The sequence below is a fragment of the Orbicella faveolata genome, unplaced genomic scaffold (assembly GCF_042242905.1).
Source record: "Orbicella faveolata isolate gen_17 unplaced genomic scaffold, um_ofav_v1 contig_12, whole genome shotgun sequence".
Taxonomy (NCBI): Eukaryota; Metazoa; Cnidaria; class Anthozoa; order Scleractinia; family Merulinidae; genus Orbicella; species Orbicella faveolata.
Window position 1 is genome coordinate 3,580,001 of NW_028301539.1, and position 16,794 is coordinate 3,596,794.

At 38.4% G+C, this 16,794-nt stretch overlaps 2 protein-coding genes across 6 annotated transcripts in view; one reads left to right on the plus strand and one right to left on the minus strand.

Annotated features, from left to right (window-relative positions):
• LOC110063679 (uncharacterized) overlaps positions 1-3,538 on the minus strand; it is a 29,803-nt gene extending 26,265 nt beyond the window's left edge. Inside the window, exons 1-2 of the mRNA XM_089282100.1 lie at positions 3,386-3,538; positions 2,316-2,381 (exon numbers count right to left, since the gene is read on the minus strand). The gene's annotated coding sequence lies outside the window, so the exon portion shown is untranslated. The remainder of the gene's footprint in view (positions 1-2,315; positions 2,382-3,385) is intronic.
• A 103-nt stretch (positions 3,539-3,641) lies between these two features.
• Positions 3,642-16,794, plus strand: part of LOC149116146 (uncharacterized) — a 47,637-nt gene continuing 34,484 nt past the window's right edge. Inside the window, exons 1-4 of one of the 5 annotated variants that reach the window (XM_089282092.1) lie at positions 3,642-3,826; positions 15,183-15,408; positions 15,783-15,833; positions 16,207-16,236. In XM_089282092.1, the coding sequence (XP_089138218.1) occupies positions 15,373-15,408; positions 15,783-15,833; positions 16,207-16,236 (117 nt within the window). In that variant the 5' untranslated portion in view covers positions 3,642-3,826; positions 15,183-15,372. Of the gene's footprint in view, positions 3,827-8,088; positions 9,425-14,117; positions 15,409-15,782; positions 15,834-16,206; positions 16,237-16,794 lie in introns of those variants that run through there. The other 4 variants (XM_089282096.1, XM_089282093.1, XM_089282094.1 and 1 more) reach the window with 4 other exon arrangements.

The window sequence follows — 16,794 nt, forward strand, 5'->3', positions numbered from 1 at the left end:
AGATTCCCCATTTTAAAGATTCCCGCTTTTAAAGATTCCCCATTTTAAAGATTCCCGCTTTTAAAGATTCCCCGTTTTAAAGATTCCCGCTTTTAAAGATTCCTCATTTTAAAGATTCCCGCTTTTAAAGATTCCCCATTTTAAAGATTCCCGCTTTTAAAGATTCCCCATTTTAAAGATTCCCGCTTTTAAAGATTCCCCGTTTTAAAGATTCCCGCTTTTAAAGATTCCCCATTTTAAAGATTCCCCGTTCCCCGTTCCCCGTTCCCATTCCCATTCCCATTCCCCGATTCCCCGATTCCCCGATTCCCCGATTCCCCGATTCCCCGATTCCCCGATTCCCCGATTCCCCGATTCCCCGATTCCCCGATTCCCCGATTCCCCGATTCCCCGATTCTCCGGTTCCCCGATTCCCCGATTCCCCGATTCCCCGATTCCCCGATTCCCCGATTCCCCGATTCCCCGATTCCCCGATTCCCCGATTCCCCGATTCCCCGATTCCCCGTTCCACATTTTAAAGATAGCCAGCGGCAAAGCATGTCTGTGACGTAACTTCATAATGTAATTCTTGCGGTGCTTCAGGTAGCCGGAAATGTCATCTGATGACAATCATAGGCAGGCCCACATGACGTCTACGGCTCGTAAAATTTGTGGGGTTTTCGCCACTTCTTTTAACTTCGGCCCTCCAACCTATTTTGTTTCACATTGTTGTCGCGGAAGGGCATTACACGCTGTGTTCTATAGAAGAGTTTTTTTAGAAAAAGTAGAGCATAGCTGTTTGACTATGCTGTAGCAACTGTCATGTCAAAGGTCACACATATGTTGGTCTGCATGGTGTTGACACCATGTTTATGTTTTGCTAGGTCGGTTTGCTTTGGCTCATTTAAAAATTTAATTTTGTCTGGCTTCGCCAGAGACTAATGTTGCTTCTTTTCAAGAAGACTAAGGTACACATCAATTTGACTGAGTGTTTTGTTTCTTGAAATCGATGTTTGCGTTTATCCCTCCCTTTGTTTACTTTGTTCGTTATCTCGTATTCTGGCACCACATGATTCAAATATAGATTCTAACGTTTAAGTCTGTTGACCATTTTGCGTGTTGTATACGCCACTATGTTTTAGATCAGGCAAGATTTCATCAGTTGACGGTATTTGTTAAATATCCCACTAATGCGATCGCACTTCATATCGCACAACTCCTTTGCGGTCCTTTGCTACTGCGAGAAAGCTAATTTATGCAGCCTGCTCGATTCAGGCAGGCAGATTTGTTATTGGTTGAAATTAACAATGCCAAGTCCACGAGTCCAGCCGTGAGATCGGGGGGAGGAGCGCGGGCTCTTTTCCCGAACAGCGGCTGGTAATCGAGCCTAACCGGAGCGTTATTTAGGCCAACCTGAGTGATATTCAGGCTAACCGGAGCATTGCAAACTTTCACTACTATTAGCCTGAATAACCCTGTTTCCGGTTAGAAATCAATAATGGAAATAACACCGTCGATATATACTTAAAAAGACTGTAGTCTACAGTCTGCGTTTTACCCTCAGTCTGCATTTCATTCCCGGTCAGTCCGTAGTCTTTGTTTTACACTGACCGGTCGATATCGAAGTAGAAGGTGCCATATCGGAGGTTCAACTGTATGTTCCAAATCGATCATGACAAGCCTTTGTACTGAAACTTTTTGACGTAATAGTCTGACTTGAATAGCCAAACATTATAGTTTCATACATATAAAAAAATTTAGTGCGAGGAAGTTTTCGCCCTGTCCAGTTCTCTGTGATAAAAATATAGTTTTGATACATATGAAAAATTTAGTGCGGTGAGGTCTTCGCCCTGTCCAGTCGCTCTATCAATCAGTGATAAAAATATAGTTTTAATACATATAAAAAATTTAGTGCGAAGAAGGTTCTCTGTAATAACACTTCAGTTCTTATACATATAAAAAATTTAGTGCGAAAAAGTCTTCGCTCTGTGCAGTTCTCTGTGAAATAAATATAGTTTGATACATATAAAAAATTTAGTGCGAAGAAGTCTTCGCTCTGTCCAGTTCTCTGTGATAAAAAGATAGTTTTAATACATATAAAAATTTGGTGCGAAGCCGATAATCGTGGTTCCTAAAAACACATTATTTGCTCTACGATCGACGACTTAAAGAGTTCAATTTGCTATTTGCTTCAATACGTAACGCCGCAGTCATGTCATCGGCCCATTAACTAGTTTTGTTTATTTATAACCCTTTTCGATTTTACTCTCATCGTGCGCAATCCTGTGCCATGATACAGAAATATTTATATGTAACACCTCTAAGTAGAAGCCTACCTTCCTAAGTTATCGAAATGTCTGAAATGTCAAGGAATGCACTTTCTTTGCTGTTTGGCAATTTGGCTGAAATAAAAGCAATTTCAGTAAAATAGATGAAGGTGGTTGGTAGGGTTCACTAATTTCCTTAGAATAATCTGTTTCGGTTCAGGGAGTGCTTAAGAGGCAAATTTTGGAATACCGTGCCCCAAGAGAGATTTTGTTTCTTGAAAAGATTAAACATTTTTATAAAGGCATTTTCACTTTTACGGAAATAAAGTTAGTAGCTTGTGTTGGTTTTATACCCACTCTATTCAAGTCAATACTTAATGGTGACACAGTTTGAAACAATATGCATGGAAGAAACATTTCAGAAATTTCAAAAATGAACCTGAACATGTTGGATTCATTAAAAATCCATCGGATGATGAGGCAAGAGCTATCCAGCTGTAGGGCTGTCGATAATGCAAAAGCCGCCCGATGTCAGTCATTTGCGGCCCGCTGAGCACGTGTTTTTGACAGGCCGAGTTTCTATTCGGCCGCGTATTTTGAAAATAATGAATATTTACTGTTCAAGTTGCTTCGTTGAGTATCCTCCTTATCCAATTGCATGTTATTTGTCTCACCTTCGAATTTCTGTTGATTGTTTCGACATCTGAGTTGTTCGTCTCATTATCATGGTTTGTTGCTAAGTCAGAAGTCATAGTTTTGTCATTGAGTGTTTTCGTAGTTTGAACTATAGATATATCATAGCAGTTTGTTTAGCCATGTTGCAATTATAATTCAAAGTTGTTCCTTCAACGGTTAAAAGAAGATCTTCTACCCGTTAAATCCAGTTTTGAACCAAACGCGAAAATAGCACTACTTTGAAGGCACGTTTTAAAAATGTGGCATCTGTTTGAAACTGCTGAACTACATGAATAGAAAGTATAAATGTCCCTTAATTTAAAACAATAATAAAATTTGTCTGCCCACTAGGTTTTCACAACTAACGACCGCTTAAAGTTCAGGAAATTTTGAAAATATTCCAGTGAGTAACTAACACACTCGCCTTCGTAAAGTGCTCCGATAAATTCCCGTAAATCTCTTACCTGGCTTCAGGATTAAAGTTTTGGTCCTTTGCAGCGATCCTTGAAACCTAGGTAGCATTAAAACTGCCAGCGTTTCCTTCCAGCTGTAGTTTTGTATATAAAGTAGGTTTGTATATAAAGTAGATTTATGCGTTCCTCATCTGTGTCGAGCGTGACCGTGAGTTAGTTCCCAATCTTCCCAATCTTCCCGTGACTATAACGGGAAGATTGAGACCTAACTCACTTGTTGTAAACACAAAATGGCCGTGGCATTTATCAATCCTTCCTTGGTTTCCCGAATCACCGTTTACTGTTCATACATGTATGTGTGCCGAGAGTTGTCCAAAAGAGTGCTTCTACAAACCTTTCAAGAGGAGTCTACATGATTAAACCGGCCTCGAGGAAAACAATGGTCAGTATTACAAACAACATCGAAGTATGTGACGGTCACGCTCGACACAGGTGAGGAACGTATAAAATCTACTTTATATACAAACCTACAGTTGGAAGGAAACGCTGGCAGTTTTAATGCTACCTAGGTTTCAAGGATCACTACAAAGGACTAAAACTTTAATCCTGAAGCCAGGTAAGAGATTTACGGGAATTTATCGGAGCACTGTACGAAGGCGAGTGTGTTAGTTACTCACTGGAATATTTTCAAAATTTCCTGAACTTTAAGCGGTCGTTAGTTGTGAAAAACTAGTGGGCAGACAAATTTTATTATTGTTTTAAATTAAGGGACATTTATACTTTCTATTCATGTAGTTCAGCAGTTTCAAACAGGTGCCACATTTTTAAAACGTGCCTTCAAAGTAGAGCTATTTTCGCGTTTGGTTCAAAACTCGATTTAAGGGGTAGAAAATCTTCTTTTTACCGTTGAAGGAACAACATTGAATTATAATTGCAACATGGCTAAACAAACTGCTATGATATATCTATAGTTGAAAAAAAGACAATATTGTTTTGGTATCGAAACAATTAATAATGGTAATTGAACTGAGTGGAGTGCAATTTGGTCTGAAATCATACGCGTGATTTCAAAATCGAACGAGCGCGCAGCGCTCGTTCGATTTGAAATCACAAGTATGATTTCAGACCAAAATTGCACTCCACTCAGTTCAATTGCCACTTTATTAGATCCATTTTGAAATCGCACAATTTTATCCCCTTAATTTTTAGATTTTTGATGTATTGTTCCAGTAGCCGGTTTGTTAAAAAAAAGCGGAACCGGAAACGCCTTTACGTCTCATTTAGTATGCAAAACGATGTCATGTGACGAAAACTCATCCGAGCATGACAAAGAAACAAGCGGTTTTGAAGTCAGAACGAAAATAGTCTGCTTCAGGTATAAAAGTTCAATTCTCGTCGCTTGAATCAATGATGGAAGGTCTTTCTTTCTTCTGTGGTTGAGGCTGAGACTTTTCATTGTCTTTGGAGAAGGAATTTGAAGGTGCATCCTGCGTAATTCTGCGATGGATTTCTTTTGAGTTGTGAAACTCCCTCGAGTGCACGATGCCCAGTGGATGGTACGTTTTTTTCTTTCATACCGTTTAATGGCATGATTTTAAGGGAATCCAGCTCGTTATCATCTCCGTTTCTTTTTGTAACCTCGGCGAAGGACTCAATACTCAGGACCTTGTCAAGTTCTTGCGACGCCATTTGTTTCAAGATATTTCCAAGATGGCGGGACTAGCACCAGCTTCGTGAAACGTTCATTCATTCACTGTTTTGTGGCGCGGGGCGTATTTTGACTATGTTTATTCACAGCGACAGAGTCGAGCTCTTTTGTTGCTTCGTTTGAAACTACCGGAAACCTGGAAACATCTACCTTCTTGAGATGGCCCTGAATTTGTTGTTGTGTGGTTTTCGTTTGTTTGTTTTACTGGACTCGGTATCATACGGATTTTGAGCAGATGTTGAAGAAAAATCGCCAAAATATTCGTCAAAATGGACACTGAAAGTTGGAAACTTCCATTAAAGTAGGTGTTCAGCCTGAAGGAGCTCGTAATCGTCATTTAGAAACTGTAATTAATTACATTCGTCAATTTTTTTGGAAAAAAAAACAAGAACAACAAAGTTTTGGCAATAGTAGTTGCTAAATTCTCCCCACAATGGCTTTTTGCCTCTCATTTTTCTGAAATTTCATTGTTTACTTTAAACTAATATTGAAATCTGATTGGTTGTTTTGTTTTACTGTCCTATTCTCAATGGCTGAGAAAAAGATGCGATTTAGAGCAAAAAATAGTGCGATTCGTGAATAAATCGCACCATTGAGAGCCAATCAGATTGCAAGGATAACCAGTGATTTCAAAATGGATTTAATAAAGATTTAAATCATTGATCAAAAATTATGTATTAATGTTTAATTTCAGTAAGCCTGACTTTTTCTTCCCAATGAAACACCCGGAGAATGAATTCTCACAGAACCACAGCCTAGAGAGGCTAAGCTGCTCTGCTGCTTCAGGGATTAAGCCAAAACAATATCATTTAGGTGTCAACACAATTAAAATTTTAATCCTCAAAATTATGCATGAAAGTATATTTAAATAAGCTTGACAGTTAGTTCCATATGAAACACCCGGAGAATAAATTCTCACAGAACCACAGCCTGGAGAGGCTAAGCTGCTCTGTTGCTTCAGGGATGAGGCTTAACAATATTTAGTACCAAATCAAAATTAAATTCTCAAGTTTAGTAATATTTTAATAATAAATTAGTAATCAAAAATATTTTTAAGTGTATCTAGTGGTCAAAATTCAATAGATATGTAACCTTGAATAGGCAGGGCAAAAAAAAATGCTTAATTTAGCCATTACGTAGTGTTTGAAACTACACTCACTGTGACACTTGTGTTTTAGTGACAATGACAACAATAGACTTACTCGCTGTGATGCAATGAGGACTTACACTCACTTCATTTTCAGCCGAGGATTGATCCTAGGACCATTTAGCATTTTTCGAACTCTTTCAAGGTTCCAACGGTTGTTTAACCATACTTGCTTCGACATTGCAGGGCTTGAACACACTTTGTATTTTCTGGTGAAGGTGGCGACGTCTTGAGCAAGTAGGCGGAAATCTCACCACTTCCCACCATTTCATCAATTGGAAGGGAATTTGTCAAAGTTTGATTGTTTTGAACTCCACTGAAACGATCATTCATCGCCTTGTAGATTTTTACCGTCGAATTGGGTTAGCAAGAATGCCAGAACTAGTGGAAACCGAGCGTATACCTTTTCCTTTCCGAGCCAAACCATCGAGGTCCATCGACCTTTGCACCAAATGTGATCGATTTGGTAAGGTCGGTGCAAACTTCAACAATACCATGGATAAACTGTTCTTGCTACAGTAGTTATAGGATTCGGTCTGTAAGACAATTCACTCGAAATTGCATCCGGTTTGCATGGTATCCGAACACTCGTGAATACGGATAATAGTTCACATACGACCATTCTCTCTGGCGATCTTGAATGTTATTATCGCTGTCATAATAATTAACCATTCGCAATGCATGACTATTTCTTGTCTGGTCTTCTTCTTGTACTCTTGCGGTGAGATGCGTGACAGGTCGATTACTGCAAAGTACGCAGCGATGACAGAATTTTTGATCTTGTAACACAACTCACCGGAAATTAGAACCCATACCCTGCTGCGAATTTCAGAATCGCATGAATCTCATCATGGTCTTCGCCCTGTCTCGTTTTCTGTAATTGTACTCCCCCTTAGAGATTTTTCAGAAACACGCACGTGGGGGCCTTATTTTGACTCCATAACTGCTGTGAAATCTGTTTGGTCCATATTTATATTTATGACTGTTGTATCTATCAACAACATCTGCTAACGTCATAGGAAAGAATTTTCCCAGTTGTGAGTGTGCTTGCACCAAATTTCAATTTTTGTACGCTGTATGGTCTTGCATCGAATACATTTAGACTGTTGTATTTCATCTTGCAATAGAAAGAAATAAGCAGTTTTACTCCTTGTTGATACTTGTTTACCTAAAAAATGATAATTGTTATCTATCCCCGTGCCAATGTGACAGATTGATATTTTATCAGTTGTCATCTTTACTCAGTTATTTCATCAGAAATACCCATTTAGAGGCCTCATTATTATTATTATTATTATTATTATTATTACTATTATTATTATTACTATTATTATTATTATTAACTCGACAGGGCGAGGACTTCTTTGCCCTAAATTTTTCATATGTAAATGAACTACATTGTTATTACAGAGAACTACGCAGGGCAAGGACTTCTGTGCCCAAACTTTTTTATATGTATAAATACAATATTTTTATTACAGAGAACTGGACAGGGCGAGGACTTCTTTACCCTAAACTGTTTTTATATGTATCAAAACAATATTTTTATTACGGAGAAGTGGCATGGGTGAAAACTTCTTCACCCTAAATTTTTTATATGAAATATAACAATTTTCTTTTTACAGAGAAGTGGTATGGGCAAAAACTTCTTCGCCCTAAATTTTTTACATGAATTAAAACAATATTTTTTTTACAGAGAAGTGGCATGGGCAAAAAATTCTTCAACCTAAATTTTTTATGTGATCATGAAAACAATATTTTTATTACAGAGAACTGGACTGAGCGAAAGCTTCTTCAACCTAAATTTTTTATATGTTCAGAAAAAAAATTTTTTTTGACAGTAAAGTGGCATGGGTGAAAACTTCTTCGCCCTGAATTTTTTTTTATGTATAAAAACAATATTTTTATTACAGAGAAGTGGCATGGGCGAAAACTTCTTCGTCCTAAATATTTTATGTGAATTAAAACAATATTTTTATTACAGAGAAGTGGCATGGGCAAAAACTTCTTTGCCCTAAATTCTTTTATATGAGTTAAAACAATATTTTTATTGCAGAGAAGTGGCATGGGCGAAAACTTCTTCACCCTAAATTTTTTAAAAATATATATATTTTTGTGACAGTGAAGTGGCATGGGCGAAAACTTCTTCGCGCTGAATTTTTTTTTTTTTTATGTATAAAAACAGTATTTTTATTACAGAGAAGTGGCATGGGCGAAAACTTCTTCGTCCTAAATTTTTTATATGAAATGAAACAATATTTTTATAACAGAGAAGTGGCATGGGTGAAAACTTCTTTGCCCTAAATTTTTTTATATGTATAAGTATTTATTAAACAAAATAAGAGGAAGAGAGATTTCTTTGCCCATTTTTTTTTTTTGATCAGTAATAGAATAAAACATATTTTTGGTAAGAAAATACAGAATAAAGTTTTACGCACAAATTTTTTTTATATAGTACAGTATAAACTTTTTCAAAAATTTGGTAAATATATTAATTCCCTTCAGTGGCCAGTTTGAGCAGCGAAGACAAGAAGCTTATGCCTTTCTATTCGGAAGTCCCGAGGCCTTCTTACAAAACGAGTTAGCGGAGAAACATGCTCCGTAGTAATGTTTAACAAGACAGAACCTTCGCGATCGTTGCGGACGAAAACATTAATTCCTGCAAACATGCGCGTTGACACTAGGTCAAGTGATAGCACTCTCCACCATCCGAGTGGAAACCATTAGCGGCTGATAAGCACGTGATTGCTAAGTTGCCATTGATCCCTTTCGTAATTATCAGTTGGACGCGTTTGACAGCTGGCGTCTGCATGAAAGTGAGATTCAAGTCCAAGGTAACCGAAGGTTTTTCTTTCTCGCCGCTTCGCGACTCGTGTTCGCCGCTTCGCGAAAAGAAGAAAAATCAAGGAAAACCTCTGGGACCAGGGTAGAGAATGCACGGGTTTTTCAGGTTATAGTAAAGATTGGCAAAGATTGGTGAACGTTTTTGCACTTTAAATATAGGATCAAGGGGAAAGGAAACCAAAAGAGAGTGAAAGAGCCAGTTTGAGCGACAGTTTTTACAACGTCAACGGCGTCAGTGATAATGTCTGAGGACAATGACTAGCCTTCGTGTGAAGGGGCACTTTTCGATCACCGCTTTCCCCAACTAACATCACACTAAAGACACCGCAACTATCTGCACTGTCCCGTCAGCAAAATGGGTCACTGTTTATCACGCTGTGTGCATCGATCTGTAAGTCGAACTGAATCTAAGAAGCCTTGAGCATGCTTAAATATTTACAAACGGCTTGACATGGTAGAAACGGAAACTTGGTCTTCTTTAACAGAGATCACCCCAACATCAGCAACTATATGTAGAGCATTTTACTGATATATGTTTGTAGTCGCTACCAAAAGAGTTAATCATAATTTAATTTAATAATCATATATTTACTAGCCTGAGTTCAGACGCTGACTGCGAAAGGAAATAGTAGACTTCTGTACACAGGCTTATATTTTATAACTGAATGGTTCTTGTGTTTCAGCTACGTCACTTCTCCGGGTAGAATTTCCGTTTTACTTGTATTGCAGAGATTTCAGGGCTCACTAAAGCCACTGGAGGTAAAACACAAAGGATCGATTGTACCCAGTACAAACATAACAATCTAAAATTGATGAAGTTTAGCAAACTACAATAACTGGATACTGCTTACTAGGGACGCGCCAAAGTTGCCGCGTTGTCCAGTTGTCACGTATCAAGAGGGTCTCGGAAACACGTTTTGTCAACATAAAGAGTAAAGCATACAATTTGCAAGCAATACAACGATGCTTAATAAGTTGACTGAAATTTGAGTCAAGAAATTTCGCCTTTATTGAACTGTCGTAAACATATCGCGCTCAGAGGCAATGTTCTCTTGTCACTTTCAAAACTTTAAGATGGCTCTGAACCCCATGAACAGAATTTTTTAAAACCTTGAAGAAAGTTTCATTTTATCCTGCTCATCAAAATTGATAATATATACAATTTCACCCTGCCGTTTTTGAATTTTAAGTTCTTAAAGCTCTAAATAAGGATGTTTTTAGTAGGTTGTTATGGCTTTTGAGCCAAGAAAATGATAGTGCTCACCAATGATTGGGCACATTTTTGACAGGTTATAACGACCTATCAAAATCTAAGTCTTCGCAAGTACTGGAAACTGTTTTAAGTCATAACGTCAACATGGGCACAAAAAGCAAAACTGACAGGGAATTTTCTCACGCTTCTTTCGGTGAAATTCCGTAAAATTTGGTAGACGTCTGGTAGTAAATATTTTACTTTATTAAATCCATTTTGAAATCACTGGCTATCCTTGCAATCTGATTGGCTCTCAATGGTGCGATTTATTCACGAATCGCACTATTTTTTGCTCTAAATCGCATCTTTTTCTCAGCCATTGAGAATGGGACAGTAAAACAAAACAACAAATCAGATTTCAATATTAGTTTAAAGTAAAGAATAAAATTTCAGGAAAATGAAAGGCAAAAAGCCATTGTGTGGAGAATTTAGCAACTACTATTGCCAAAACTTTGTTGTTATTGTGTTTTTTTTTTTCCAAAAAACTTGACGAATGTAATTAATTACAGTTTCTAAATGACGATTATCAGCTCCTTCAGGCTGAACACCTACTTTAATGGAAGTTTCCAACTTTCAGTGTCCATTTTGATGAATATTTTGGCGATTTTTCTTCAACATCTGCTCAAAATCCGTATGATACCGAGTCCAGTAAAACATAAACAAACGAAAACCACACAACAACAAATTCAGGGCCATCTCAAGAAGATAGATGTTTCCAGGTTTCTGGTAGTTTCAAACGAAGCAACAAAAGAGCTCGACTCTGTCGCTGTGAATAAACATAGTCAAAATACACCCCGCGCCACAAAACAGTGAATGAATGAACGTCTTACGAAGCTGGTGTTAGTCCCGCCATCTTGGAAATATCTTGAAACAAATGGCGCCGCAAGAACTTGACAAGGTCCTGAGTATTGAGTCCTTCGCCGAGGTTACAAAAAGAAACGGAGATGATAACGAGCTGGATTCCCTTAAAATCATGCCATTAAACGGTATGAAAGAAAAAAACGTACCATCCACTGGGCATCGTGCACTCGAGGGAGTTTCACAACTCAAAAGAAATCCATCGCAGAATTACGCAGGATGCACCCTCAAATTCCTTCTCCAAAGACAATGAAAAGTCTCAGCCTCAACCACAGAAGAAAGAAAGACCTTCCATCATTGATTCAAGCGACGAGAATTGAACTTTTATACCTGAAGCAGACTATTTTCGTTCTGACTTCAAAACCGCTTGTTTCTTTGTCATGCTCGGATGAGTTTTCGTCACATGACATCGTTTTGCATACTAAATGAGACGTAAAGCCGTTTCCGGTTCCGCTTTTTTTTTAACAAACCGGCTACTGGAACAATACACCAAAAGTCTAAAAATTAAGGCGATAAAATTGTGCGATTTCAAAATGGATCTAATAAAGTGGCAATTGAACTTCATGTCGTGCAATTTTGGTCTGAAATCATACTTGTGATTTCAAATCGAACTCGCGCTACGCGCTCGTTCGATTTTGAAATCACGCGTATGATTTCAGACCAAATTGCACTCCACTCAGTTCAATTACCATTATTTAGTCGGAGCTCGTCTTTTCAGGGAAATCTACAGGACAAGTTTTTTCGCAGCAATAAAAAACATAAATTTGCAAAAATCGATAAAACTGTCTGAGCAAACCCTACTTTTTCATGCGTACAATTCCTACCCCGTAGGATGCGATGTGCTGTGAAAATTTTGGAAGATTTCACCGAAGGAAATTCAACAAAATCACAATTTAAATCAAGCTATAAAAAGGTAAAAAACACATTTGTTTGGGCATTTATGATTCAAGACTAAAGCCCAAAATTTTAACAGAGGTGATAGTAAAATACTAGTTAATCATTGCTTATTACCTGTAATAAATTTGAGTGGACTGAATGTAAAAGCGAATGCAAAAGAGAATTCAACTAACATAACACCTGCGCGTGCAACGCCATAAATGATTACCCTATGGAGCCACCTTATGGTTACCGTATACCTTCAGGGGTGTCTCACGTCCAAGCGATGTAGCGCGTCCGGTTTAAGCTGTAGATACCTAAACCCCTATATCAAATTAAAGCTTATAGAGCTGGCTATCAAACCATACCAAAAATTTCGAAATAAAATGAAGTGCCGATTTTTTCACGGCCACTAAATGCGAGCGTCCTAATCACCTTTTGGAAGCTACAAGTCAAAGCGAATTTTGTTTTTCGCCAATTTATTTTTTTTCCTCGGTTTCAGGACAAAAAGCGCTAAAAAAGCGTGTCTGCGTTTTGCCACATTCAATTGCAGTAAAAGGTTACAGAACATTTTCAAAATAGGATTTAAAAAATGTGAAGTGATCGTACAAAAATTGCTCTCGGAGAAAAAATATTTCGAAATAAACAATTCGCAGACACGTTTCTGTTTTTTATATGTTAATCTAGCTACTGTCCAAATTTGAGGGCAATCAAACAAATCCCCTTTGAGTTGTAACTTTTTAAAGTGTCTGCTTCAAGCGAAAAAATTTATTCGAGAAAACAGCGCTAAGAAAAATCTCTTGCTTCGCAAACAAACTCCGCCCACAAACGCCTTAAACTGGGTTCTCAGATCACTGAGCCAATCAGCGCTTGGAAAATTTACTAAATTAACTCGCGGTGAAATTTACGCGTGAATCTCGAAAAAACCCTTGTGTTTCGCAATGCGCTCAAGGCGGAGAGATACTTTTTCTGTAGCTCGGTTTTTCTTGAAGCTGGTCTGGCAAAATGGGGAAGACGAAAAAGGATACGAACGCTAGAGTGGCTGGGCGACGAGAACAAACTGAACAAAAGAAAGCGCGGCGGAGCAAATGTGCATGGATAATATTCCAATGGATCTCAATAAGTTGGGCGATTCATCGGTATCGGACTCAACAAAAGAGTCAATGTACACGTCGTTGTTATAGCTGTCGAGTTCCCAAACTTTTACAGAATCTTTCTCTACTCTTGACTCGATCTTTTTGCCCGCTTGATACGATAGCTATAGCTTCATCCGCGAGGCCAACTTTCGCTTCTTCACTCATTGATGTGTTTTCATTCGTTCTTCGCTTTTTCGAACTGGTAAACAGAGTTTTCCGTGGTCCATGTTAACTTATAACTTAATAGAATTACATTTAATACGAAAAATGCTTCGATCTGAGTAGCCAGCCAATTCGTGGTATCCATATATTCCCGCGAAAGTAGTCTCGGTTGATTGCGCACACGTTATAGGGCTGTCAATCAAGAGGGAACTTTTACTTCCGGCCGTAACGTAAAACCTCCATTTCTCCGCCAATATTGAGTTTTTTTCAATTTTGTTTTCAGAAATTAGAGATTACTCTTCGACCATTACTTTGAACCAAAAATCCAAATTTGAAGAAAATTGCCGATCTGAAGGTATACTGTAACCTTAATATATCAAATTTGGCCTTAAGTGTTGATTATCAGTGGCTTGTTCCTGTAATGGAAGGATAGCTAAATTAGACAATAAGGAAGACTAATATAAAGTCAGATGAATGAAGTCTTTAATAATACTTGTCTCAAATGACAATTCTTAGTGCAAGAGAGGAGCATGAACCCTTTGTAAACTGATTGAGAAGTAGCATAAAAATCAGGTGCTAGGGAAAGGGCTACAGAAAGAGCAACAAAATGAAGTTATAAAGTCAAACTTCCTGCGCACTTTCCATCTCAGCGACTTGATTGGACCCATTATTTAAGCCGTTGAGTCAAGAATATCAAAACAATAGTCTAAGGATGATTATGAAGAAACAAAAACAATCAACGACACAACTATTGTGTTGTAACTAAAGAGATGGTGATGAATTCTCAATTCTGCCGAAGGACCTATCCAGTATTAACTTTCATAAATAATGCCAGATGCTTTGCCTGAAACTGAAACAGACCTCTTGTAGTAATGTAACAGAAAAGCGCCGTACCCACTGCCCGGGGGGAGGGGTACTTTGGGAATTTCTGGGTGGGGATGTGCCGCTGGGACCCTGGGACCCTGGAACCCTTAGCCTATACCAGAGCTAGTTCAGCTGAATTTTGCTAACCTATACTAGGGTAAACTCCCCAAATCCCCCCCATCTATCGACAGTGTTGAGGCTGATTTGCGTAAATTTAAACTTGCCGATTTGATTTTTTTTACCTTTTTGGGTGGCAATTCCTGGTTTCCTTACTCAAGATAAAATTTTCAATCAAGCAGTCAGTTTTGTGAAAAATGATACCCTATTCTAGACCCAAACGCTCTGATTTATATACCCTATCCTAGAGTAAACTGCTTGAAAACCATACCCTTCACAGCGGCACATACCTATATAGCCCATATATGGCAGTGCCCCACCCCCCCCCCCCCGGGACCCACTGCACTCACTATGAAACCTGCTTAAACCCTGTCAGCTAAGTGCGAACAAAAAGGGTCACGAAGCTGTTAAGCTGTTCAAGAAAAGCAACCCTTACCATCAGAGAGTCCGGAAATATACAAATACTTCAGTTTATCCCGTTGATAGGACACCGCTACAAAAAATGCTCGAATGAAATATTCATACCTGCAATCTGGCTCACACTGTGGAGTTCGCAGGTTTACGTTTGAATATTCATTCCCGATGCCTCGATCAAAATGTCCAAGATTTAGATGTAGAGCACTGGAACTTTTTCTTAGATGTTTGAACGTGAAATATGCACGACGTTTACAAAACTTTACAAGCGCATCCCGCCAACAAGGCCTCATTGTAAGGTCTGCGGATGTTGCGTTTTTGAATTTTAAAAATGTGATGACGTCACGTGAAAACGCTCTATACAATTATAACAATATAAGCAGTTCGTGAAGGGAACCCGAGAATGCACAGGTTTTTCAGGTTATGGAGATAAGCAGAGAAGGGTGAACGTTTTTGCACTTTAAACATAGGATTCAAAGGGGAAAAAACCAGAAGAGAGTGAAAGAGCCAGTTTGAGCGACAGCATTTACAACGTCAACATTACGGCGTCGGCAGTGAAATGACTAGCCTCCGTGTGAATGGGCACGATTGGATCACCACTTTCCCCAACTAACATCACACTAAAGACACCGAAACTATCTGCACTCTCTCGTCAGCAAAATGGGTCACTGTTTATCACGCCTTGTGCATCGATCTGTAAGTCGAACTGAATCTAAAAAGTCTTGAGCATGCTTAAATATTTACAAACGGCTTGACATGGTAGAAACGGGAACTTGGTCTTCTTTAACAACAACCCGACATCAGCAACTATATGTAAAGCATTTTACTGATACGCTTTTGTAGTCGTTACCAATAGAGTTAACCATAATTGATCATACGATAGCAATACAAATCCTAGATCATAGATATATTCACTAGCCTGCGTTCAGACGCTGACTGCGAAAGGAAATAGTAGACTTCTACACGCAGGCTTATATTTTATCTCTGAATGGTCCTATCGGGAGCCTAGGTTACTGTGTTTCAGTTATGTCACTTCCACAGGTAGAATTTCCGTTTTACTTGTATTGCAGAGATTTGAGAACAGACGGAGGGGATATCTGCATGAGCCGCTTAAGGCAAAGGTAAAGATAAAACACAAAGAATCGATTGTTCCCAGAATAAACATAACAATATGAAATTGATGAAGTTTAGCAAAGGTATAATAACTGGATACTGCCTACCCAGGGAGGTACTCCCAGACAAAATTGGATAGGAGTGTGCGGCCCGCTTCCCAAAACTCTAACCCTATGTGTGACCAAAATCTGTGATTTTTTCTACCTTATTTATGACCTGCACGCAGGGTTATATTTTATTACTGAATGGTCCTATAATAAATAAATAAATAAATAAATAAATAAAGTGTCTTTATTGTTCAAAAGATATGGCGAGCCTGTATTCTTGTGATTCAGTTATGTCACTTCTACAGGTAAAATTTCCGTTTAACTTGTATTGCAGAGAATTCAGGACTCACTAGAGCTTGCAAAGGTAAGACACAAAGGATCGATTGTACCCAGTATAAACATAACAATGTAAAATTGATGAAGTTTAGCAAACTACAATAACTGGATACTGCTTACTAGGGACGCGCCAAAGTTTCCGCGTTATCCGGTTGTCAGGTATTAAGAGAGTCTCAGACACACGTTTTGTCAACATAAAGAGTAAAGCATACAATTTACAAGCAACAGAACGATATTTACCATGTTGACTGAGATTTGAATTCAAAGTCAAGAAATTTCACGCTTATTGAACAGTCGCAAACATCGCGCACTCAGAGGCATTGTTTTCTTGTCACTTTCGAACGTGACAACGTTAATCAGGAGCGTCTACTTTTGACAAAATCATACTGTCCTTTAAAAAAGATTTGTTCTTCTTAAAGGGTGCAATTGGCACATGTTCGTAACAAATTAAAATATGCAGTGTTTACTAACCAGTGTCTAGACTACGAGCAGTCCCTCTTTGGCTAAATCCGTCGAGCGTGACCGCAAATAAACCTCGACAAAAATCGAAGGCTCCTTAGAGCAACCTCGGGTATGAATTGATGGC